The 24,921-nt window shown below is 43.8% G+C and overlaps 1 protein-coding gene and 1 long non-coding RNA gene across 2 annotated transcripts in view; both read left to right on the top strand.

Moving 5' to 3' along the window:
* The first annotated feature begins 3,702 nt into the window (after window positions 1-3,702).
* LOC116361483 (uncharacterized) overlaps window positions 3,703-24,921 on the top strand; it is a 40,655-nt gene continuing 19,436 nt past the window's right edge. The window contains exon 1 of the long non-coding RNA XR_004207615.1: window positions 3,703-4,681. This is a non-coding gene — a long non-coding RNA (uncharacterized LOC116361483). The remainder of the gene's footprint in view (window positions 4,682-24,921) is intronic.
* Window positions 20,596-24,077, top strand: LOC109890366 (transcription factor Sox-1a-like). Its single transcript, XM_031815959.1, has 2 exons — window positions 20,596-21,934; window positions 23,256-24,077. Exons 1-2 carry the CDS (start codon window positions 20,948-20,950, stop codon window positions 23,283-23,285), a joined length of 1,017 nt encoding a protein of 338 aa, XP_031671819.1. The 5' UTR covers window positions 20,596-20,947; the 3' UTR covers window positions 23,286-24,077.

Below are 24,921 nucleotides of genomic sequence, written 5' to 3'. Positions count from 1 at the left end.
GCGTGCGTGCGTGCGTGCAACTTAGAAGATGTTCTTATCTAGAGTGACTTACAGTTAGTGCATTCATCTTAAGACAGCTAGGTGGGTCAACCACACATCACAGTCATAGTAAGTACATTTTTCCAAGTCAGGGCAAAACAGTCAAGTGTGAGTGTTAGTCAATGAAAGGCATGTATCTATTATTTTCAAGAAACCAGAGGTGGAAGAACGGAGTGCTCCGGTTGAGGTGTAGGGTTTGAGTATAACCTGAAGGTAGGGAGGGACAGTTCCTCTCTGTAGGCAAATACCATGGTCTTGTAGTGGATGCGAGCTTCAATTGGAAGCCAGTGGAGTGTGCGGAGGAGTGGGGTGACATAGGACAACTTGGGAAGGTTGAACACCAGGCGGCGGCATCATTGGTTGCAGGGGTTTAATGGCACAAGCAGGGAGCCCAGCCAACAGCTAGTTGCAGTAATCCAGACAGGAGATGACAAGTTCCTGCATTAGGACCTGCGCCGGTTCCTGTGTGAGTAGGGTCGTACTCTACAGATGTTGTAGAGCATGAACCTGCAGGAGTGTGTCACTGCTTTGATGTTTGCAGAGAACGATGGTGTTGTCCAGGGTCACGCCAGTGTTCTTTACACTCTGGGAGGGGGACACCGTGGAGTCAACTGGGATGGAGAGGTCTTGGAGCGGGAAAGCCTTCCCCGGGAGGAAGGGCAGCTCCGTCTGGTTGAGGTTGAGCTTGAGGTGGTGGGCCGACATCCAAGCTGAGATATCCGCCACCTGGGTGTCAGAAGAATTTATATTGAATTCATTATCACTTCAGCTCTGTATGTATTTCTTACTTTTCTTCTGAGTGGCAGCCTACAGGTACATGTTTTATAACTGTATCATTTATAACCCCCCCACCCCCCCCCCCGTAAATGAAGAAGGGTGAAGGAGAGATGTAGCTGAGTGTCATCTGCATAGCAATGATATGACAGACCATGTGAGGATATGAGAGAGAGAGTAACTATGGGATCAAACTGAATTTCCACTGGCCACACCACGTCATTTCAACGTGGAGAATTAGGTAATAATTGGTAAATATGTTGCTCAATGAGATTCCAACCTATTTTCCCCCACTCAAAAAGACAGCCAAAAGTTTGTTTAATTTCCAACGTGTTACCACAATGTTTTCTAACATCTAAAAGCACCTAAAAGCACAACCAAATTCCAATGGAAATGTAGTTGTCACCTAAATGTGGTCACATGGTTCAACCATTTAAAAGCATACCCAAGTTCAAATGGAATACAATGTCAGATATTTTGTGTTACACTATTTCACGTGAATGACCAAGAAAACCGATCGAATGAATGAGAGAGAACGAGGGAGGAGAGATTTTGCAGTCATACATATTCCCACTTCGGTGTGCTTCTGTGCTGACCTGTTGTGGTGTGTGTGTGTGAGTGCAGTATGACCGAGCTCTGGCTATTGCTGCGCCAGCACTGCCACCAGGCCTTTCTCTCTGCCTCGCTGCACTACCCATTGTCCCACCGGCTTTGGGAGAAAGAAAAAAATGCTAGCCAGAGGAAACCAATAGAGAATCGCTTGTGTTGTCGATTCTGGAAAAGAAACAGCCTCCTGGTCCTCGTCTGTGGGCATTATTTGTCACCAAGTTTGACCTCCCTTTAACTCCATACTGTGTTAAGCTCTTAATCTCTGGCTCTGGCATTGAAAGAGTTAAGTAATATATAATGAGGGGTGGCGTTGTATGTAGAAAATGGTAGAAAATGGTCATTGGTAATTAATGGTAATTCAATCGATTGTGCAGAGAAGTTAACCAAGAGCAAAGTATAGGGCTGAAAAGGTGTATTTAAAGTGAATATGTTACCCTTAGATGTCTATAACTTTAAAGGTCAAAATGATAGACTACAATAATGAAATAAATAGCAATAGGGATCTACATGGACTATGCAGTGTACCTGATTCAAAATCCACATTTAGATCATTGTTTAAACTTCACACAGCATGTTGACCCAATGTCTTTAAAACACCATAACAATAAGAAGTACCTTGCATTATGTCAAGTATACTGTACATTCACTATGTCTACGCAACGTATTGGAGGAGGAACATGGATGCTCAATAACACAGTTCCACAGTGTTTCATATGAAAATGAAAGGTTTTCCTATTTAAAATACAAATCTCCTCGAAAGCTTCTGAATATCACGTACCGATCCAGTTTGTTCTTCATTTCACGTGTCTCACAGTAGGTTACAATACTAGGTTTGAACAGTAAACCCTCTTCTCTCATCCCTATGCATTTATTGTACATTATTCCTGGCATGATGATCTGTACCTGAATGGAAGAGTAGGGCCTGAGCGCTCTCAGAGGACTGTGGAGAGTGGACCTGTGCCATTGTACTCTGGTAATGACCTGCTTTTCTCTGGCCGCCATGGGCTTATTTGTTTATCCCCCCGTTCTCAAGGCTGCTGCCACAGCGGTGTGAGGATAATGGAGGAGTGTTTTTGTTCCGTTCCTGCGTTGGGGGAATATAATCTAGTGTAAACAGTAGCATGTCTCCCAGGTTGAGAGGGGATGAATGGAGCGGTGTGGTTGATATTGACAGTGGAGAGAGGAGCGGTGTGGTTGATATTGACAGTGGAGAGAGGAGTGGTGTGAGGCTAGAAAGAGAGAGAAAGGCGGGGGAGGAGAGGATGAAAGTGGAGAGAGAGAGATGCAAATAGAGAGGGAGAAGGAGAGCGAGAGAGAGAGAGAGAGAGGAAAAGCAGGGATGAAAAGTGAACACGGGGCAGGTCGTAGGTTACACCCCAAATTAAACCAGGCCAATCCTATCATTTGGAGTGGCTCTTCCCTTGTGTGTGTCCGTGTGCGCTCAATGAAACATGATACACGTCCACAGAGCAATGAAATCACATATTATCCCGGTCAGCTATTATACAATGTATTATGTCACCAAAACAAATCATTTATCTTCCTCTTAGCCAAAGTAGAAAACACTTTACAGATGAATTTATACTTCTGTCACCCCATAGTGCGTTATAAGGTATGCTATAAGCATTCCAAACAACCCATGACTTCTAATTACACCATACTAAATGGAAGTATTTCTCCTCATTATGCAATACCCCCAAGTGGTTGAGAGAAAATATTTCCCACCCAAAAAGAAAATTGCATCCTGCTTTTCTTCAAATGAAAATGACAGAAGAAAACTTTGTCGATTTATGGCGGAATTTTTTAAATTGGGATTTGTAAAAGAAAATATGACAATGATTTTTCCCCACCTCCCTCCTGCTTGCTGCTCTGTGTCTGGCGTGCAGCAATGCACCCTGGGAGAACAAAAAAACAACAAAAGAAACAGCCCCAGAGCCCCCGTGATAATGGTTCAACTGGGAGAATAAAGCTCCTCTCTGTTTCCCACATGCCATCCAGCTCCCAGCGTCCGCTCTGTTGACACTGGCAGCACAATGAGCACTATAGTCCCCTCCAATACATCTTTTATAGGAGCATTCTGGCCCCTGAATGTACAACTGTGGCTGCCCTGTCTGTATAAGCCATGTGAATATTGGCCAAGACTGCCTCTGCTTTGTTCAGCATTATTCCCCATTATTCCCCACAATAGATATCAACACTTTGGAAGTCATTTTAAAAAGGGGGCGAATCAAAATAGTGGCACTTTAAGGCTTTTTGTTTCTCTTCTACACACACGCCCTTGTACTGCATTCTCTCCCCCCACCCACCCATGGATCATTCAGCTCCGGGAGCAGAGAGCCAGAGGCAGGTTAGTGTGGAGGAGCAGAGAGCCAGGGGCAGGTTAGTGTGGAGGAGCAGAGAGCCAGGATAGGGAGGCAGGGAAGGAGATTCAGGCAGGCAGGGAGAGGAGGCAAGCAGGCATGGAAGGCTGGGGAGGAGAGTCAGCGTTGCAGGCAAGCAGGCATGGAAGGCTGGGGAGGAGAGTCAGCAAGGCAGGCAGGCATGGAAGGCTGGGGAGGAGAGTCAGCGAGGCAGGCAAGCAGGCATGGAAGGCTGGGGAGGAGAGCCAGCGTTGCAGGAAAGCAGGCATGGAAGGCTGGGGAGGAGAGTCAGCGAGGCAGGCAAGCAGGCATGGAAGGCTGGGGAGGAGAGCCAGCGTTGCAGGCAAGCAGGCATGGAAGGCTGGGGAGGAGAGCCAGCGTTGCAGGCAAGCAGGCATGGAAGGCTGGGGAGGAGAGCCAGCGTTGCAGGCAAGCAGGCATGGAAGGCTGGGGAGGAGAGCCAGCGAGGCAGGCAGGCAGGCATGAAAGGCTGGGGAGGAGAGTCAGCAATGCAGGCAGGCAGGCATGGAAGGCTGGGGAAAAGAGCCAGCGAGGTAGGCGGCGGAGACGGGAGAGCAGGTATGCAGGGATGAGAACCAGGTGAGCAGGGTTGGGCAGGCAGGCAAGCAAGCATGCAAAGCAGGCACTCTGAGTAGAGGGAGGCAGGTAAGGACGCAGGTAGGCAGATGGGAGAAATAAGGAAAGGCAGGCTGTCTCCCATTCCGTAGCCCCCTGGCCAGCTGTCTCCAGGGTTACTGGAAAGAAGTGATGGACAACCAGAAAGTACCTGGATAAAGACAAGGAGCGGATGTCACACTCCTCCTCTTCTCCCTACTCTTCATCCCTAATTTCCTGGGCACCATGGAAAGGGCCCCCCCCCTCCACCTAAAGAGCAGCAGGTATATGTTTTTTCTTTCCTCTTGGGCGGGGGGGGGGGGGGGGGGTAATTGACAGTCTTGGGGGTGAGGAGAGGGGGGGTAATTTGGAGTGTGTTGGACGAGCGTGTTGGACGAGCAGGGAGAGTGTGACAAGGTCTTGACCTGTCTTGACAGGTTTGGTTAAGAGAGACTGTTTCTTCAAAGTTAATCAAGTGATCTCTGACATTGGATTAGGTGCTGCTGTAGACCTTCTGGATTAGGTGTTGCTGTAGATCTTCTGGATTAGGTGCTGCTGTAGACCTTCTGGATTAGGTGCTGCTGTAGACCTTCTGGATTAGGTGTTGCTGTAGATTTTCTGGATTCTGTGCTGTTGTAGACCTTCTGGATTAGGTGCAGCTGTAGATCTTCTGGATTAGGTGCTGCTGTAGATCTTCTGGATTAGGTGCTGTTGTAGACCTTCTGGATTAGGTGCTGCTGTAGATCTTCTGGATTATGTGCTGCTGTAGACCTTCTGGATTAGGTGCTGCTGTAGTCCTTCTGGATTAGGTGCTGCTGTACTCCTTCTGGATTAGGTGCTGCTGTAGATCTTCTGGATTAGGTGCAGCTGTAGATCTTCTGGATTAGGTGCTGCTGTAGATCTTCTGGATTAGGTGCTGTTGTAGACCTTCTGGATTAGGTGCTGCTGTAGCTCTTCTGGATTATGTGCTGCTGTAGTCCTTCTGGATTAGGTGCTGCTGTAGATCTTCTGGATTAGGTGCTGCTGTAGTTCTTCTGGACTAGGTGCTGCTGTAGACCTTCTGGATTAGGTGCTGGTGTAGGCCTTCTGGATTAGGTGCTGCTGTACACCTTCTGGATTAGGTGCTGCTGTAGGCCTTCTGGATTAGGTGCTGCTGTAGACCTTCTGGATTAGGTGCTGCTGTAGACCTTCTGGATTAGGTGCTGCTGAAGACCTTCTGGATTAGGTGCTGCTGTAGTTCTTCTGGACTAGGTGCTGCTGTAGGCCTTCTGAATTAGGTGCCGCTGCAGACCTTCTGAATTAGGTGCTGCTGTAGATCTTCTGAATTAGGTGCTGCTGTAGACCTTCTGGATTAGGTGCTGCTGTAGACCTTCTGGATTAGGTGCTGCTGTAGACCTTCTGGATTAGGTGCTGCTGTAGACCTTCTGGAATAGGTGCTGCTGTTGACCTTCTAGATTAGGTGCTGCTGTAGACCTTCTGGATTAGGAAAGGTGCATGCTTTCAACAAGGAGGAATGACTCCTTTCTACCGGTCTATATGTCTGTGATTGTTAACGGTATTTGATTAATATCTCTGTAAATATTCCTTCTCTGTAATATTTCTATGGGTAAATCACAAACCCATAACATACTACATTCTTATAGCCGCTCTGTGTTAGTCCAGTCTTCGTGTTCACAGTATTTATTGTCATTGATTTGTAATGATTCAAAGAAAGATAACTGTTTCAATTCTGAGTGATTTATTGCATTAAGTGGCTGCTAGGAGCCAACAAATTATTAAAAATGTATACAATGATTTAATCAATCTTGTATTTAATGAAAATAGGTATTGGTTAACTGAAACGAACTATATTATTCTAAGCATATCTAAGAGTCTCTTGTTCTTCCGTTTTGCTTCAATAATAAATACTCTACTTACTGTTACTTCAGTCTATTCTTTTCAAAAGATGCATTTTGATCATGTGGATAAAAAATGAACCTAAAGATGAATCAGTGCATATCTTGATTTCCAAATGACTTTAAAGGTCACATTATGAGAATGGCAACCAGAGGGCATGCTTTCATCCTCCCCGGCTTCTGAAGGCATCTTAGAGGCAGTAAGGGCCGCTCATGAAAAAATAAAGGAGTGCAGAGAGAAAGAAAGGAGTTGTGAGGATGGGAAGGAAAGGGCAGGTGTAAAAGAAAGAGCTTTGAAACCAGCAGGTCTTGGCTGGAAGGATGACCTCATTTAGAATGCTGGAAGGATGACCTCATTTAGAATGAGAGGAGTCTGGAGTGGTGATAGCAAGAGAGCCACCCAGCTGGGCCTGCTCAGCGAGCTCCGCTCTGAGGCCCACCACAGGGAACACCATGAAAATACACACACACGCAAGCACACATACACCAGTCCCCTGCAGCCTCACTCCCCAGCCTCCCAGGCCCTTTATTTACCCAAAGGAAAGGGCCCACAGTGGCCGCCACACAGACGGGGGGGCTGGGACTTCAAATCCACTCCAACACGATGGAGTGAAGGGGAGAGGAGGAATGGAGGAGGGCAAAAAGAAAGAAAGAAAGAAAGGTGAGTTTGAGTCCCTAATTTGGCCCAGGGGATATAGGGAGAGAGGGAGAGACTCCCAGGCCCCAGCCCCCCATGCCCCAGCCCCCCAGAGCCCCAGCCCCCAGCCCCCCAGAGCCCCAGCCCCCCAGGCCCCAGCCCCCCAGAGCCCCAGCCCCCCAGGCCCCAGCCCCCCAGGCCCCAGCCCCCCAGCCCCCCAGCCCCCCAGGCCCCAGCCCCCCAGAGCCCCAGCCCCCCAGGCCCCAGCCCCCCAGAGCCCCAGCCATCCAGGCCCCAGACCCCCAGAGCCCCAGCCCCCCAGGCCCCAGCCCCCCAGGCCCCAGCCCCCCAGAGCCCCAGCCCCCCAGAGCCCCAGCCCCCCAGAGGCCCAGCCCCCCAGAGCCCCAGCCCCCCAGGCCCCAGCCCCCCAGGCACCAGGGGAAGAGGAGTAGGCTGAGTGGGCTGACGGAGGAGGAAGCGGAGGTCAGGGGGAAACGCAGCTTTTTATTTGTGTTGTTACCGTGTCAGATCCAATTTGCAGCGCAGTCAGGAGGGGGTTAAATGAGATTACCAGCTTTGGACACTGTCACCAGACTCTGCTGTCACTGCTGTTGCTAGCTGCTGGGCATGCTAAATGACTATTTAATAGTCAGCTGTTTTAGCTCTTTTGGGATAGCCAGGCTGGCAGAAGGGCTGGAAAAATGGACAATCTTTGGCCTTCGTTGAATAAACAGACATTTTCTCAATCCCGTTTAATGCGTGGGTTTAAATGGCAGCACTGTTGATACCCCTGACGCATTTACCCTTGTGGGTAGTGAGTAGTATGTTCACTTTCTCCCCGTGTCTAAATCTAAATCTAAATCTCATACCAATTTTGCTGTATTCTTTGACTCTGTAGTTACCGTAGGTTTGAGGTATATAGGTGGGATTGTGATAGCATGGTTTGGGGAGGAAGTGGCTGTGGTTGGGGAGACAAGGGTAGAGGGGGAAAGGGGGCAGTGAGATTGACATCAATCCTGTCGGTGGTGTATCATCGCTCATAATCCTTTCATGCTCCATTAATCCCTCTTCGCCAGGGTCGCCTTCGCCAGGGCCCTCCTCCTAATAACCATAATCTCATTACACAACAAATCAAAACTTTCCTATTTATCTGCAGATTTCAAATGAAACTAATAAGGCTTTACCCATACAGTCCTCTGTCCCCTTGTAACCACCACCACCACCCATCTGCCCCCCCAAAACCCTAATCATATTTCTGCCTATCTAAAAGCAATCAGTGATTGTGTTAGCTACGGAGTACGGAGCGCTACTGACAATACCAGGGGAAAGGAAAGAGCCCAGCTGGACTAATTAAATTAAATGCTAGGCTGCCAGAGCTTCGTCGCTCCTATCGCTAGCTCTCCCTCTCAGTCTCTCTCTCTCTCTCTCTCTCTCTAGCTTGTAGCTCGTACCGTGCGGGCCTGGTGAGAAGGGGTGCAGAATTAATAAGCATTACGGTGCGATGCGGGAGATGATATCATAATAGAAGCAGAGCTTTGATGTGAAGAGTCCCTCATTGAAATTCAATGTACCATAATGTACCATAGTGACAGATGCCCTGGAGATGTGTGGTAGCCGCTGGGCCAACCAGAGTGAGGCCTTTGGAGTATCTGTCTCTGGTTGGGGGTTTTGGTTTTAATGTGTGCGTGAATGGGCACAGGTGTGGTAGCACAGGCAGTGTTGAGTTGTTGGTTTGGGTTTGTGTTTCTGGACACAGGTCTGGTTGGTAAGACAGACCGTGTTGAGTTGTTGGTTTGGGTTTGTGTTTCTGGACACAGGTCTGGTTGGTAAGACAGGCAGTGTTCAGTTGTTGGTTTGGGTTTGTGTTTCTGGACACAGGTCTGGTTGGTAAGACAGGCAGTGTTTTTGGTTTGGGTTTGTGTTTCTGGACACAGGTCTGGTTGGTAAGACAGGTAGTGTTGTTGGTTTGGGTTTGTGTTTCTGGACACAGGTCTGGTTGGTAAGACAGGTAGTGTTGACAGGCGATGAGAGCGATTCACACTCAACTTTGAGATGTCTGTGGTGCTCCTTAAGTTAAGATAAGTCTGGCGCCGATTTTCAACTGAGAATGGCACTGCAGTCAGGGAGTAAATATCACTTTCCTATAGCAGTTACAGTTGCGTTTCTCACGACAGACATATTCATACTGTGTTTTCCAAGACATATATCCATATATAATGACATAAATATATTTTCTCCAAAACTGGGCCTTCTGGCAATTTATCCTGAGACGACTCTGAGAAATCCGACCGTACATGTTCCCCATTTTTTCTCTCACACTCCCGCTGAGAGCGAACCGAACCGCCGAGCAGTGGTCGGACTAATAGATGCCGCAAAAGTGCATTAGCTAATAAGCATGTAAGCAGCAAAGTGGTTAACAGGGATACTTTCTCTCTCTCCCCTCCAGACTGGCACATAGCAACCATTATGCCTTCTCTCTCTGAGTGCAAAGAGCTTTTAATATAGCCTCTGACCCAGGGTGACGAGACGTCGACAGAAAGACTCTCGGTCCTAGTTTGGTGCTTCGTTCTCTGCCCATTATGGTCGCGGCCTATTACTTGAGTAATGAGTGACATGAGGTCTAATTATAAATGTGCTTGGAGATGCTGGGTTATTAAATGTAAAGAGCTAGCTGGCAGTGCCATTAACAGGGCTCCGCTAAGTGATGTCTGTGAACTGCTAAAAAGCCCTCACATTCATTACATATCAATCAAAGAAGGTGTAGTGATTAATTGATGAACGACTGAGACAATACTTAACAGCCCCTCAAAAAGCACTTCTGTAACAACATTAGAAAATTAGTAAAAATTGGAGGGGAAAATGAATATTCTGTAGGGGAGTATGGGGAAAGATGAGCTATTTTTTACATTCAGCAGAACTCCATCAAGGGAAATATAGTATTCTTTCTAACAAAGATATCTACATATATTTCAGGTTGTTGTGTCCCTGGAAATAATCAGAATTCATGTAAAAATGACTGTTTTGAAAAGGATGTCAAAGAAAGTGGTCTCTTGGCAAAACTTAATCCGGGTATAGGGTAAGGTGAGCCGCCTTGGGGTAAGTGGGTGATGATGTCCTGTGGCACTGGGTGATGGTGCTGGTAGGTCAACGTTTAATTCATGGAATGGGGATGAGGTATATTGTATATCTTAAATGTATGCCTACATTCTCAGATAGATCTCTCTGTTCAACATCACTTACCCTTCCATTTTGTGACCAGTTGTCTGGGACAGGGGTGTTGTTTCCTTCTGCCAATTCACAGGCAAGTTCTCCACATCTGAGGCTACTAAGCCCATGAAACTGGTCTGCAAAATGATTGCAATGTTTATGCATGCTCAGACCTCATGTCATCAGATAAGACCTTGTGTGCCTCTGCTACTCTCGCGTAGCCTCTCTTTCACTCAGTTCCTCAGTTCCACTCAGTTCCTTCCTTCCTTGTTCCTTATTATGCATAAAGCTGACCAAATATAATCCTGATTTGTGGTGGTATGGTGGCCATTGTCTCAAACATTTTGATTATATTAGCCCACACAGCTACAAGGATGCACATTCATTCTAGGTTTAGGACCTCATATTATAGCTTATAGAGACCCCAACTGATGTATAAAACAATCTTAAAACTATCTACTTTGGTTTAGATACCAGCGTAATGAAACCTATAACACAAGAAATTCATTTGACTTTGTCAAAATTAGTTGTTGGACCTAACTTGCTTATGACTTTTTCCATGTAGGTACTTCCTTCATAGTCCCCATTAAATGATGACCTCTTCCTAAACATTTGGTCACATGATTCATTTTGTGTATGGTTTCCTGGAAACAAGGGGTGGCTCAACTAACCCTTTGGCTCAACTCTCACTCTCCCTAGTATATCTGTGCATTCTGAAGGTATGGTGTCAGATTATTATAGAAAGAACACCTGAAGCTCCTTTTGAAGGCTGGATCTTTCTGAACTCTCAGGGTACATCTATGGTATTAATGGACGACTGTCAAATAACAGCTCGTGAATAAATATACATTTTAAGATGACCAGTGGCCATACTATAGTACCCGTAAACTCAACTCTGGACCTCGAAGCCAGTTCCCCTGGATTTTTTAATTGTTCCGCTCTAATTAGGGATTTAGATCTGGGACACCAGGTGTGTGCAATGAATGATCAGGTAGAACAGAAAACCAGCAGGCTCTGGACCTCATAGGGTCAGAGTTGGATACCCCTGCTATAGTACAATATCTATTTAAGAATTCAGTTATATTATATGAAACCCTTAGGTGAAAATTGTACGATGTATTGGTTGCAAAACAGGTTGAGTTGGAAATACAGTATATATCGGCATATTCTGTGTAAATACTGCATTAACATACTGGTGTACTTATACAGTATATAAACAAGACCTTCAGTCCTACATAGATGACATGATCTATCTATCTATCTATCTATCTATCTATCTATCTATCTATCTAAACAATTCAAAAGCCATAGAATGACATTGACCTTACTGGATATGTAGTTCAATAAACAAGGACAGAAAGCTCAACATGAAGAACGAAGCACTGGGATTTTCTTTTTGTCATGAACAATGTTTTCAGATACATTACGTGCACTTTGATGGTACATGGAGAGTTGACCTTGAGTCAGGAAGAGAAGATCTTCTGTCCTGTTTTTAGTGGACAGTACTAGGTTCAAGGGGCCACTGTTGCAGTGGTTAAACCCAGTTTTTGTGATGTGCTTTGTTAAAAATAAAAAAAAGATTTTTACAGCTAACTTTTTCATAAATGGACCAGATCACTTTGAGTTCAATTCACACTCAGAATTTGCCACAGTCACATTCAGTTGCTACCACACTATGTAGTGACTTTTTAAGGTCCTTGTCCAAGAACAGGTGTGGAACCAGTCAAGTGTTGATCTGTTTAGATTACTATGTGCTGGAAAGTGTATGGATTCTTCGTTACCAAAGTACTACAGACAGACAGACAGACAGACAGACAGACAGACAGACAGACAGACAGACAGACAGACAGACAGACAGACAGACAGACAGACAGACAGACAGACAGACAGACAGACAGACAGACAGACAGACAGACAGACAGACAGACAGACAGACAGACAGACAGACAGACAGACAGACAGACAGACAGACAGACAGAATCCATCAAGGCTGTATCTCAGTAGTAGTGTCGAGGCCTCATCTCCTCTTCCATTGTTCTCTATCTGCACTGATCTGAAACCACAGAATGGTTCAAAAGTAACATGCTACAAGTTTACCTTGGGGAATTGCTTTCACTAATTCAACTGTGAACCTGATGCATATGAGCTTTGGCAGTATTTCAAACAAATTCCACAATATTTGTACATGCAGTGCATTCGGAAAGCTTTCAGACCACTTGACTTTTTCCACATTTGGTTAAGTTATAGCCTCATTCTAAAATTGATTAAGTTATATTTTTTCCTCATCAATCTACATACTCATCAATCTACATACATACCCCATAACGACAAAGTGAAAACAAGTTTTTAGAAATTTTGCTAATGTATAAAAACAAAAACTGAAATACCTTATTTACATAAGTATTCAGACCCTTTGCTATGAGACTTCAAAGATGAGCTCAGGAGTATCCTGTTTCCATTAAGCATCCTTTGAGATGTTTCTACAACTTGATTGGAGTCCACCTGTGGTAAATTCAATTGATTGGACATGATTTGGAAAGGCACACACCTGTCTATATAAGGTCCCACAGTTGACAGTGCATGTCAGAGCAAAAACCAAGCCATGAGGTCGAAGGATTGTGTCTTGGAGTCCGTAGAGCTCCGAGACAGGATTGTGTCGAGTCACAGATCTGAGAAAGGGTGCCAAAGCATTTCTGCAGTATTGAAGGTCCCCAAGAACACAGTGGCCCAATCATTCTTAGATGGAAGAAATTTGGAACCACCAAGACTCTTCCTAGAGACAAACTGAGCAATCGGGGGAGAAGGGCCTTGGTCAGGGAGGTGACCAAGAACCCTATTTTTCACTTTTACAGAGCTCGAGAGTTCCTCTGTGGAGATGGGAGAACCTTCCAGAAGGTCAACCATCTTTGCAGCACTCCACCGATCAGGCCTTTATGGTACAGTGGCCAGACGGAAGCCACTCCTCAGTAAAAGGCACATGTAAGCCCGCTTGGAGTTTGCCAAAATGCATCTAAAGGACTCAGACCATAAGAAACCAAGATTGAACTCTTTGGCCTGAATGCCAAGCACCACGTCCAGAGGAAACCTGGCACCATCCCTACGGTAAAGCATGGTGGTGGAAGCATCATGCTGTGGGGATGTTTTTTCAGTGTCAGGGACTGGGAGACTAATCAGGATCAAGGGAAAGAAGAGCAGAGCAAAGTACAGAGAGATTGTTGATGAAAACCTGCTCAGACTGGGTGAAGGTTCACCTTCCAACAGGACTGCGACCCTAAGCACACAGCAAAGACAACACAGGAGTGGCTTCGGGACAAGTCTCTGAATGACCTTGAGTGGCCCAGCCAGAGCCTGGACTTGAAGCCGATCAAACATCTTTGGAGAGACTTGAAAATAGCTGTGCAGCAATGCTCCCCATCCAACCTGACAGAGCTTGAGAGGATCTGCAGAGAAGAATGGGAGAAACTCCACAAATACAGTTGTGCCAAGCTTGTATCGTCACACCCAAGAAAAATAGAGGCTGTAATCACTGCCAAAGGTGCTTCAACAAAGTACTGAGTAAAGGGTCTGAATACTTTCCTTTTTTAATTTGTTATAAATTTGCAAAAATGTTTGGTTATTGTGTGTAGATTGATGAGGGGGAAAAAACAATTTAATCTATTTTAGAATAAGGCCGTAACGTAACAAAATGTGGAAAAAGTTAAGAGGTCTGAATACTTTCCGAATGCACTGTATATATGTAGTGTAGATGAACCGAGTACAATAAGAAGGAAACTTCATATAAAGTGTTGCCAAGAATTCAATTAAACATATACAACCCATGTTAAGATTAGAGAGCCGTGTCCATGACAACAACATGTCTTCTGGCTACGGGCCTACATGTTCTCACTCTCAGCCCTGTCAATGCTCTTAAATCCAGCAGGAGCTGACATCTGCTGCGACAGCAAGCTTACACAAACTGCTCTGCGAAAACGGCCTTTGATGCCATTAGCCCCTGCCGGGCGCTAACATGTTGTTTCTAGGAGCTTCAGCTGATGCTACAACACAGGGGAGAGACAGGGGAGAGAAAGGCTGTGTAGGGCGCTGGGGCTGTGGGCTTAGAGATTCCACAGCTAACAGGGGGGGTGAAGCCAGAGAGGCAGAAGAGAGCTGTGAACATCCCCCGTGTGCTTATCTATCCAGGGTGCTTTGATCCTCCAATGAGAGCCGGGGGTGGGGGTGGCTGCTGCTCCATGTTAGGGCTCAATAGGCATCACTCTCAGAACATAGAAATACACTTAATAGAATGGACCTTCACATTTTTTTTTAAGTGTCCTGTTGTAGACTTGGAAACTTTTGATGAATCCAAGTCTACAACAGGTCTCAGAATCGAGTGGATTTCTAGGTGTTCTTCACTTGCAGTAGCTTCACCATGTTGGGTTAACAGTGAAACATGGTGTTGCTAGAGCTGTGTATTTTCTATTTGTTCCGTACTACATATATTGACACATACTGATAATACCACGGAGAGGAACCTTTAGCAATAGGTTCAACTGTGGCTTTTTTTCTTTGACCCTAATAGCAGGGGCTGCTCCCCTGTTTGATTTACGGTGCCCTTGAACACCATTTGTTCAATGGCTTTTAGAGGGGGCTCGTGAGGGTTGATGTGTCTGAATATGGTTGGGGACGGAACAGGCCACTCCTGCTTTTACGCGTTTGTCTCCCTCTTTTCTAGATGCCTCCAGGCCTGACCCCAAATGCCCTGCCTCTTAGCAACAAAGCAGTAGATAGGCGCTTCATGGGGGACCATTACACTGAGTACTCTGAACAGCGACAACGCAGGCCTTGATCGAGACGGGAAAGTGTAGCGACAGACATAAAAGCAGAACTGTGTGCTTTAGCCTACACGGACCAGCTCTCTGATGAAAATGTATTTTCTCTCAGGGAGTCTAACCTGGCTAAATAAAGATTACATGGAAATATGAGTATTATGATCAATGCTCTTCAGCACGACATTGACGGCACTCAAAGATGTACTCAAACTAAAGACTCATACTGGTACCTGTAAATAGGCCCGGAGGCATGAGAAAAGGCTTCGAAACCAGAGAATTTCAACATCACCAACTCCATTGGAGCAGTCCATCCTATAAGTTGTCAAAAAGGAATTGGCCATATTATAAAGTGATAATTCACTATTTGCGAATTGTGTCAAGCACAACCTCTCGTTGTGCGTAGTCTGAAGTGAAACTATCCCTTCAACATGAGGCATGATGGGTAAAAGGTACTTCAGTGAGTGGACTGTGAGCTCACTGAAGTACCTTGAAGGCTTGAGATAAACGTCTATTGGTTATATTTCTATAACTCCTGTCTCCTGTGTGAAATGGACAAATGCCATGGGCCTGTGTGGACCAAACAAGGCTATAAATGTATATGGATAATGGGATACACATTCAGTCTGCTTCAGTTCAGAATGTGATAGAGACATGTGAGACTTTTAGCCCCCAAGGAAATAGCATATGACTGTCATTTTCACAACGGGACATATTTAAAAACAGATTGCAGACATGTTAAACCTAACTGCCATCACCTGCCAGGGGTTGTAAATGTCAACAACAAGAAATAAACACTTATCAACAAACAGTAAGCAAACACTTATCAACAAAGAGGAACCCCTATAGAGGAGAAGGTGGAATTGTTGATTCATAAACCCAGTGAAGACGGTACCAAGAAAACAGTTACTGGAGCTCTAGAATGTTAAGACTAGAGGCTCCAAGACATTTGTCTCTTGATATTCTCAGAGCATGTAACAATTACATTAATATAAGGTTACTGAAATATCCGTTTTTATTTTTTGCAGTTGCAAACCTGAGCATTACGTTGTTGAAATGATGGATAATCTCCTGTCACAAAATACAGAATGACTGTAACCCATATAGTCTGAGGTTATGTTATGATAATAACATCGTACAAATTCCCAACAGGGACGAAACAGACGTATAGCCTAACAGTCGAGCTGAATAGGATGAATCGGCTGGTTTCTTACGATGAAAAAGATGGTGTATACAGTTGGTACTCCGGCTCCCTCGTCGAGCTCCCCAACTCCCAGCTGTCTTCACACCAGTGATTTGTTTTCATTCATCCTTCGGCAGGGAAGGAACCAAGAAGGAAGACACGAAAAGCTGTCAGATAGATTTGAATACCCACGGAAATTCAATTTCGAGAGAAACAACTATTTTTAATTGTCCATTAGATATTTCAATTATTTGATTTGCTTCTCGTGTCCTGTTAGTATGGGGTGTGAGTGAATTTGCGTTGGACATGCCCATCAAGGCCACTGATTAATAGTTTAATTAGATTTCTTTCTTTTCCTGTAAAAACATTTTTTTTAAAGATGGGAATATTTTCAACAATTCTTTAGAGTGAGACTATAGAGCTAGAATTCACATGACTTGGATCCCATTGAAAAGACACCTTTATTTCCTCCAGTCTGTTATGTTTAATGAGTAATGAAGTAGCCTAATGACAGACAAACCGCCACAAATAATGGCATCATTAGTGTGTGTGTGAGGGGGGGGGGGGGGGGGGGGGGGGGGGGGGCATTATGTTTCGCGTGAATATGTACCTTGCTGCTTGGAGTAATATAGTCATAATGGGTGTGCAATGTGTAACTGTAATAACATACTGTAAGTGCCCAGACAGGATAAATTCTAACAATAAAGTTCGTCCTAATATCGGTTTAAAATCCATAGAAAACTCGAATAAAGAGAAACGTGAACATTTTTTAAATATGGAAATACATTTCTTTTTAAATACAGATACATTTAAAGTTCTAAGAATAGCAAATGTTCTAGGTCTGTCCTATATTGTGGATGTTCATGATGCGCGCTGTGTTGGAGGACGGAATAGAGCAACAGACAGATGTAGGCTAAAACTCGCAACATAGTAGCATGCGCCCCTGCTATCCACGCCCGCCCCCACGTGCCAATTATCTTCCCAAAACTCGCTGAGAGGCGACAGAAGCACCTGACAGATGTTGACCGTTTAAAGCCGCGCATTCTCGCGAGTTCAAGAGACACTCCACGTGCACTTTAGGGACGGGATGAAACGGAGAGACCGCACTTTAGCAGCATCGGATAAAGGTTTTGGAACAAGCTCTTGTCAATGGTTAAATACTGACAGAATAAGTAAAGCATTCAGAAATATGATGAGGATTTTTCCTACTCAGTCTAATTCCAAATGTTGATGCCAAAGACATTTCCTTTTTTAAAACAGACTTTGGTTTTGGAGAAATACTTGGAAAATACTTTGAAACTGATTTACCAAACTGATGTGTTTTCAGCCCGAACAGGAACACAGACATTAATTAGCATGACCTTTTCATTTGCATTTGAATCGATAAAAAGCACAGAAATCATTAATTTAATCATTATTGAAAAGTGTTCGTAGGCCATAGTAATATGATAACAATAGGGTAATAATAATAGCCCATTAGTAACATAATAATCATAATAGTAATAATAATCATTGGGTATAAAATGCATCTGTATTTTGTATGCTTCATTTTAGTTTTTTGATCGATTGTTCAATGTTTACAGAAACAATAGCAGGAAAGCACATTTAATGGGAGGTACATTTAAGGAAGCAGGCAGCCTAGCGGTTAAGAGCTTTGGCCCAGCAACCGAAAGGTCGCTGGTTCGAATCTCAGATTAGGTGAAAACCCTTAACCCTAATTGCGCTGGATAAGAGCGTCTGCTGAATTACTATAATGTAAATGATTCGTGTAAATATTATTTTGTCTATGATAGTGTGTACTGACAGCTAGCATCATGTATGGAAGCAGGGTTGGGTAAATCCCGTTTTCAATTCAGTCAGTTGAATTCAAATGTAATTCCCGATTCGACCTATTTATTGTCATTGGTGGAGATGGAATTGACCGTGTCAAATTGCCATAGCCGTGGCAGTTGCAAGGAGGCCTGCCTATTCATTGCAGCGTATATTTTACATCTCCTTAGATAACATGTTATTTACCCAAGCTTACAATGCTGAATGTCAGGTTGACACGGGGATGGATAAGCAAATTGTCAGCGAATCGCACCTGAAAAATTGTCACTTTGATAAATCATGAATTTCCTACGTAAACCCGAGCTACATCTAGAATGTAAATATGCAGATACTGCCACTATCAACTGCGTTACAGAATTCGTCAAATTACGAATAATGTTTTGGAGGTATCAGCTTCATTATTTAAAGACTCCTGGCACTGTGATCCAAGGGCTTTAATATAAAAATGGGTATTTCGATCAGAGTTAGTATTTCGTTATTTTACATATAGGTCTGTATCAGTGAATAAAAAATAAAGCATTCATTACTCACTAAATAGCCTGCTTTTTGGTGTGTGTTTGTTTGTAATATGGACTCTTCATAGTGCAGGCCTATAAGTAGCCTGCGTGTGAGAGAGACCACTGAGAGCGATTGCAGTGTGGTAGCCTACTACTGTGTGTGTGCTTCAGTTCTGCGAGCGCTGTCTTTCAGCACCACGGCGCGCGTTCATGGAATGTGCGCACCCGCCGAATTGAGTCTCCAGTAGACGGCGATCAAGCTCTGCCACGATAGAACCGAGCCTTTCTCCTGAAGATGTTCCTTCATAGTCGGTGTCAATTGTGACCTTCTCTGTTTGGCAACGATAATTAAAACGTATTGATAAAACAAGGTATTGGTCAATAGGACTCTATACTTGTTTTGCAATCATTCGCCCTTGTAAATTTGTGAATAATTTCTGAATAACCACAGGGCCTGGTTCGAAAAACCTATTTTAGATAATTAATTGTGCATTAATGTTTTACGTTGAATAGGTTATACAATTCACAATCATATTTTTTATGTAAAATTGTGGATAACTGGTTGAGTTTCTTTCTGTCATTAATTAATTGATTGATGTGGAATTGGTTTGGTGGACTGCCAACCCGTGAATAGACTATAGACAGACTTTGCTATGGGGCTATGGAAACACAAAAACAAATTATATAGCCTTAATGAAATTAGCTGAATTTGAATCGACATAATCCACAATTACAATGTAAATTACAATGTACATTTACTTATAATCCGCCTGTATATTTCAAGACATGTCATATGAGGATGCAGTGAGATACAGGATGGGTTGGACAACACTCTTCTCGTTAAGTATACTTAAAAACTGTAAATAACCAATCCTCCATCTTTAAGACAATGGAAAAATCATATGCTTCATTATCTAAATATTGAAAGAGCGTGGGCGACGGAGAGGAACAAAATGATGCAATTTGAGGACATGTGGCGGAGGCACAGAAAACAGGGTTGAGAACAGGTGTGTATGAGCAGGTGTGACGTCGTTGAGGTTTGTGTGTATTTTGTATGTACATGCTTTGTATTGTAATAATAAATAAAAAACGATTTTAAAAAACGATGAGCGTAATGAAAATATCTCTGAAATGTAAAGTGACGGCGTAGTTTTAAGTCTTGTTTTGTTCATTGAAGCCATATGTTAGGTAAAACCATGAGGCAGGTCACTCAGAATTGTATGTTGTAATTTATCTGTATTTACCCTGCTTGGCCTATAAACGCCCAGAGATTGAAGCGGGAGAAATGTCTCCCACAGAATAGTACATCGAGGAGAAATACTATATTGCTTTCTCTCATCATGGGTAACTCCCATGTGGTTCTAGCACAATGTCAATTGTAGCAATCCCCCCTCCACCGCTTTTAGACAAAAGGGGTTCGGCTGGCACGTGCTCTGGGCGTCAGTCACCTGTTTCTTAGCAACCGGCACAACAGGAAAACACCTGTGGCTCCAAATAGGCTGTTGATAATGGGACTAGGCCTATCTTTTCTCTTATTTGCAGATACCCCAAGCAAATTATCACAGAGAAATCCAAATGAAAGCACATTTAGTGTTGATTTCTCCAAGTAGGGGTTGTGTTTTTTTTTGTATATGCTTGTGTTTTATTTTGCCTTTTTATTGTCCTGAGATTTTATGGGCTATGGGAATTATCCTATTTCTTTTCAATATTGTACTGATCCCAAAATGATTCGAATTGATTTAAAGCAACATCTTTCAATAGAACGAGTTAAAGATTATTTCCATGTCATGAATATAGATAGGCTACCAATTATAGTTATATAATCACCTGGCTATGAAATGCATATGTAGACCTAGCCTACATTCATTTTTGTGTAACTAATCAATGTTATTCTCGACATAAGCTTTGTTTTGGAAAGGGGGGTCACACTGTGGACCGCGCGCATCTGTTTGGGGGAATTTTGGTCTAAAACTGTCCTTTTACCTATGCATTATCATCGCGGCCATAATCTTTGTAAAATAACCAAACTTGTCAAAGTAGGTTATTGTTATTTACGTTCCCTTATGGGAGTTGGAGGTAACCCACTACTTGCGGGTGAGTAGCTCTAGCCCTCCTATGTCACCTGACAGCGAGACTGCATGCAAATCACGCCTTTCCTAAAGCGCCATTGGCCACCACCACCTCATTTAGTCGCTGTCAACGCGCATCATATGGGTAAGCTCCGCAACTTTACTACTATAGGCACAGAAAGTAGCTCAAAGAGACGCTTTTCATCGAGCTGGATGTGGAAAAAACAAGAGGAGAAAACGACTAATACAGAGAAGGAAGGAAAAGTTTATCGAAGTACCTTTTACTTTGGATTGTATTTCTTCGTTCCATTTGTATTTATTTATTCCGGGAGGATTGATTTGCGCAAGTGACGGTGTGTGTCAGCAGTGTGGAGGTGCCGTGACTGAATGTTTCCGTGTATTGGTTGAAAAAGTTAACGCCAGGTGAATGTATAGTATGATGATGGAGACTGATCTACACTCCCCAGTGCCCCAAACGAACACGAATTCGGGGCACACGGGAGGATCAAACAATGGGAACAAAGTCAACCAAGACCGCGTAAAGAGACCGATGAACGCCTTCATGGTTTGGTCCCGGGGCCAGCGGCGGAAGATGGCTCAGGAGAACCCCAAAATGCACAACTCCGAGATCAGCAAGCGGCTCGGCGCCGAGTGGAAGGTGATGTCCGAGGCGGAGAAGAGACCCTTCATCGACGAGGCGAAGCGGCTACGAGCTATGCACATGAAGGAGCATCCGGATTATAAATACAGACCGAGACGGAAGACCAAGACACTGTTAAAAAAGGACAAATACTCTTTGGCCGGTGGGCTGCTTACCGGGACAGGGGGTGGGGGTGTCGGTCTAGGGATGAGCCCTGGGGTCGGACAGAGGTTAGACAGTCCCGGGGGTCACGGTGGTGCGTCTGCTGCCAGCTACGCGCACATGAACGGCTGGGCGAACGGTGCGTACTCGGGGCAGGTGGCTGCAGCTGCGGCGGCCGCGGCCATGATGCAGGAGGCTCAGCTCGCCTACAGCCAGCACCCGGGCAGCGGGCACCACCACCACTCACACCACCACCACCCGCACAACCCCCAGCCCATGCACCGCTATGACATGTCGGCCCTCCAGTACAGCCCCATCTCGAACTCTCAAAGCTACATGAGCGCCTCTCCGTCCGGCTACGGCGGGATCGCCTACACGCAGCACCAGAGCTCTGGTGTCGCCTCGTCCGGGTCGATGGGCACGCTGGGCTCTCTGGTGAAATCGGAACCGAGTGTGAGCCCTCCCGTCTCTACTCACTCGCGCGCCCCGTGTCCCGGGGACTTGAGGGACATGATAAGCATGTATTTACCGACGGGGGAAGCTGCAGGTGACCCGTCCGTTCAAAGTAGACTTCACGCGCTACCGCAGCACTACCAGAGCTCCACGACAGGGGTAAACGGAACTGTTCCATTGACACATATTTAGAAAGAGAGAGAGAGAGAAAAACATGACTGTGCGATAGCGCAACAAAATCACATAACCAAATATTTACCTCTTTTAGAATGTTGCTATCTCTTTGTACAGGCTATTGGTTATTGTACATTGAAGGCGAATATCTTAATTAAAAAACAATAAGAATACATTAGACAAAATGAACTTTTTCAGTGAGGTATTGTCTGTCCACGTTTATGAAACGCGAGTAGGCCTAATTGCTCATTGGGTTTACTTGCTTTCTAACTGATGGGGATGCCAAGATTTGAGACTATTTAGGTTGTGAATTATTTACATTTTCTGTGGAAACATAACCGTTAATAAGGACATTTAAATGAGATAACCGTGTGATTAGAATGAATGTGGAAAATGTTTTTTAAAAGTTTACAAGATTTCCATTAATTCCACGTTTTCTCGTTTTCACGTGGGTTGCTGTATCTGAAACATTTGTTTTTGTTGTTGTAAAAAAAAAATCATGTAAATTGTGAATAAACACTAGATGAGATTGATAAGCAACTGTAAATAATTTACTAAATGCAATTCTGCCAGGAAAGAAAACCATTTTGCGTTGAAGTATGAGTTAAATAAATTTCCCAGATGTTTCACTGGTTATGGAAAAACGTGTTAGTTTCGTTACTTTGGATTGTATAGGTTTTCTACTTGACACAGTTTGAGTTAACAATGTTAAGGCTAATTCATATTTATATAATTGATGGCAGATTAACAAATTACATAACAAAACATCTACGAGATGCTGGCTCTATTGGTTGTCTGTCTAAACCAACATCGGGATAAAACGTATAGTGACTGAAATCGAGTGCATTACATATGGCAAATATGCGTAAATAAGGATGAATTAGTAATGCTGGACGTAATTACTTGTCACACAACCTTGACGGTTTGATGCTCGGTTTAAGCACGAGACAGGACATCAGACAGGGTTATAGGCCTATACATTAATTTAGTTGGAAGTGCAGCAGCAATAGCTTTAATGATAATATCATGTATCATATCAGTATTCAGCATGTTTGGAATAAATATACTCAGATATGTGATAACTGGTTTGGACCACTGAAATAAGATAGGCCCACTAGCGTTTTAATGCTCATAAATTGTTTATATATACATATATATAAAATGTAGCATATCATTATTATTAGCATGTCATTACTAGCATTATGCTATTGTTATTAATATTACTGATTAATCAAATAGCTGTAAAATATATATCAGATGCTCTTTGAATGTAATTTAATAATATATCATATATCTTTCGTTTTAGTACCTAAAGAAAAGGACGACGTTGTGGTAGTCGCGAGGAAGGGAACAAGACAGGCTCGAGTCACAACACCTGTTGACTTGACTAATGTCTCGTGGGAGGAACTTCGTCTCGGTTGACTATTGTTTTGATTTTATTTTTTTGAACGGGCTTCTTTTGATTATCTGTCCGGTGACATCTTTTTTGACCAACAGGAAGACGCTCACGCCATCGGTCAACACTAGTTAGGCCTACTGATGACAGAATCACCCCTTTTAAAATAAGTTATTTGACTGTCTGTTTTTGCTCTTCTAAGATCCCATATAATTAGCCTAATAATGTCAACTTAATTGTGGACCAATTGTGATGATTTGACATGTGCGTTCTGGCTATTTGTTGATCATGCAAATATGACTATGAATCATTTTTTTTCACATTCCCTGTTTCATGTTTGTCAGTAATTTCCACATCTCGTAATGTGCGTAAAGATTTTACTTTTCATTGACATAATTATCATTTTCAAGAAAGTACAAAAATACGTGTATTGGTCTAAAATAATCTCATAAACTATAATATTCAAATGAGGGAATAAACGAAATGAGGGAATATTCTCTGCTCTCATTTTATTTCATTCATTTACATTGAACTTTCAGAAAGCGTGGTTATTCAAACTTTTCCAGCACTTGTTGCAATTTTAATGTAGATGACAGACACAAACTGGAAGAATCAGTGCGCCAAGATGGAGAAACATAGGCCCAATATCATTAACTAATGGTGCAATCTGCAATGGCATTCTTTTTACATGTTGTTTGTAGAGAATTTTCAAACTTGCGTCATATTGACCTTTGATACTCGTTTCCTCCATGATTTTTGTTCGCGGTGCAATAAAGTAAATTCATTGAAAAGTGGGAGGATTAAAAATGATAAGTAAAGATGCTTATTTTGTCAAGGATGCTTTCTTTAGAGACGAGTATCTTGGACGCGAGGCTTGATCCCAAACTAATCCAAATTCAATGATGTGAATGGATGCAAAGAAATATACAAAGAATATACAATTATTCATTGGTCATTTAATTAACATTCTCAATTTATCCTTGCTCACTGCTTCAGGGTATATACCAGAGACGCTGTAAAGGCGCACGTGGGAAAAAATCCTTTCAGCTTCAGCTAAATCTGTCTGGAGACCTGGTGTGCCATTGACATATCTTGGCCTATAGGCCTACCTCGGCAATGAAGTGTGAAGTTTTAAGGGGATAGACATAACAAGTTAACAATCGATTAGAGCTGAGTAACTGATCAATAATCGGTGTGTATATCTTCATTTACTCCGTGCGTACTCCTCCTTACTGAAGTTGATGAATGAATCAGTGTGCAGTCAAGACACCATCGCACAGTGCCTGTTTGGTTGTCATGGGGGATTAGTGTTACTGAGCGGAGTAGTGGAGAGTGTTTTGTGTAAGGTAGACAAGGATTAGACGATCAGAAGAACTAACCCCGGGGTCAGAGGCAAGTCAAAGACTCTCACAATTGCGCACCGGAAGCCCGGAACCATGACGTCAGTCCGGTTCCCCAAGCTTCGCCAGCCATGAAGCAAGTCACACAGGTCCTAAACAAAATATAATATAGAAATGTGGGCAAGTGATCAAATCAAGTATTTCAGATCGCGTTTTATCGTTTCTATCATCGTCTC

This window comes from Oncorhynchus kisutch, unplaced genomic scaffold (assembly GCF_002021735.2).
Source record: "Oncorhynchus kisutch isolate 150728-3 unplaced genomic scaffold, Okis_V2 scaffold715, whole genome shotgun sequence".
NCBI lineage: Eukaryota > Metazoa > Chordata > Actinopteri > Salmoniformes > Salmonidae > Oncorhynchus > Oncorhynchus kisutch.
This window is presented reverse-complemented; position numbering and strand designations above follow the sequence as displayed.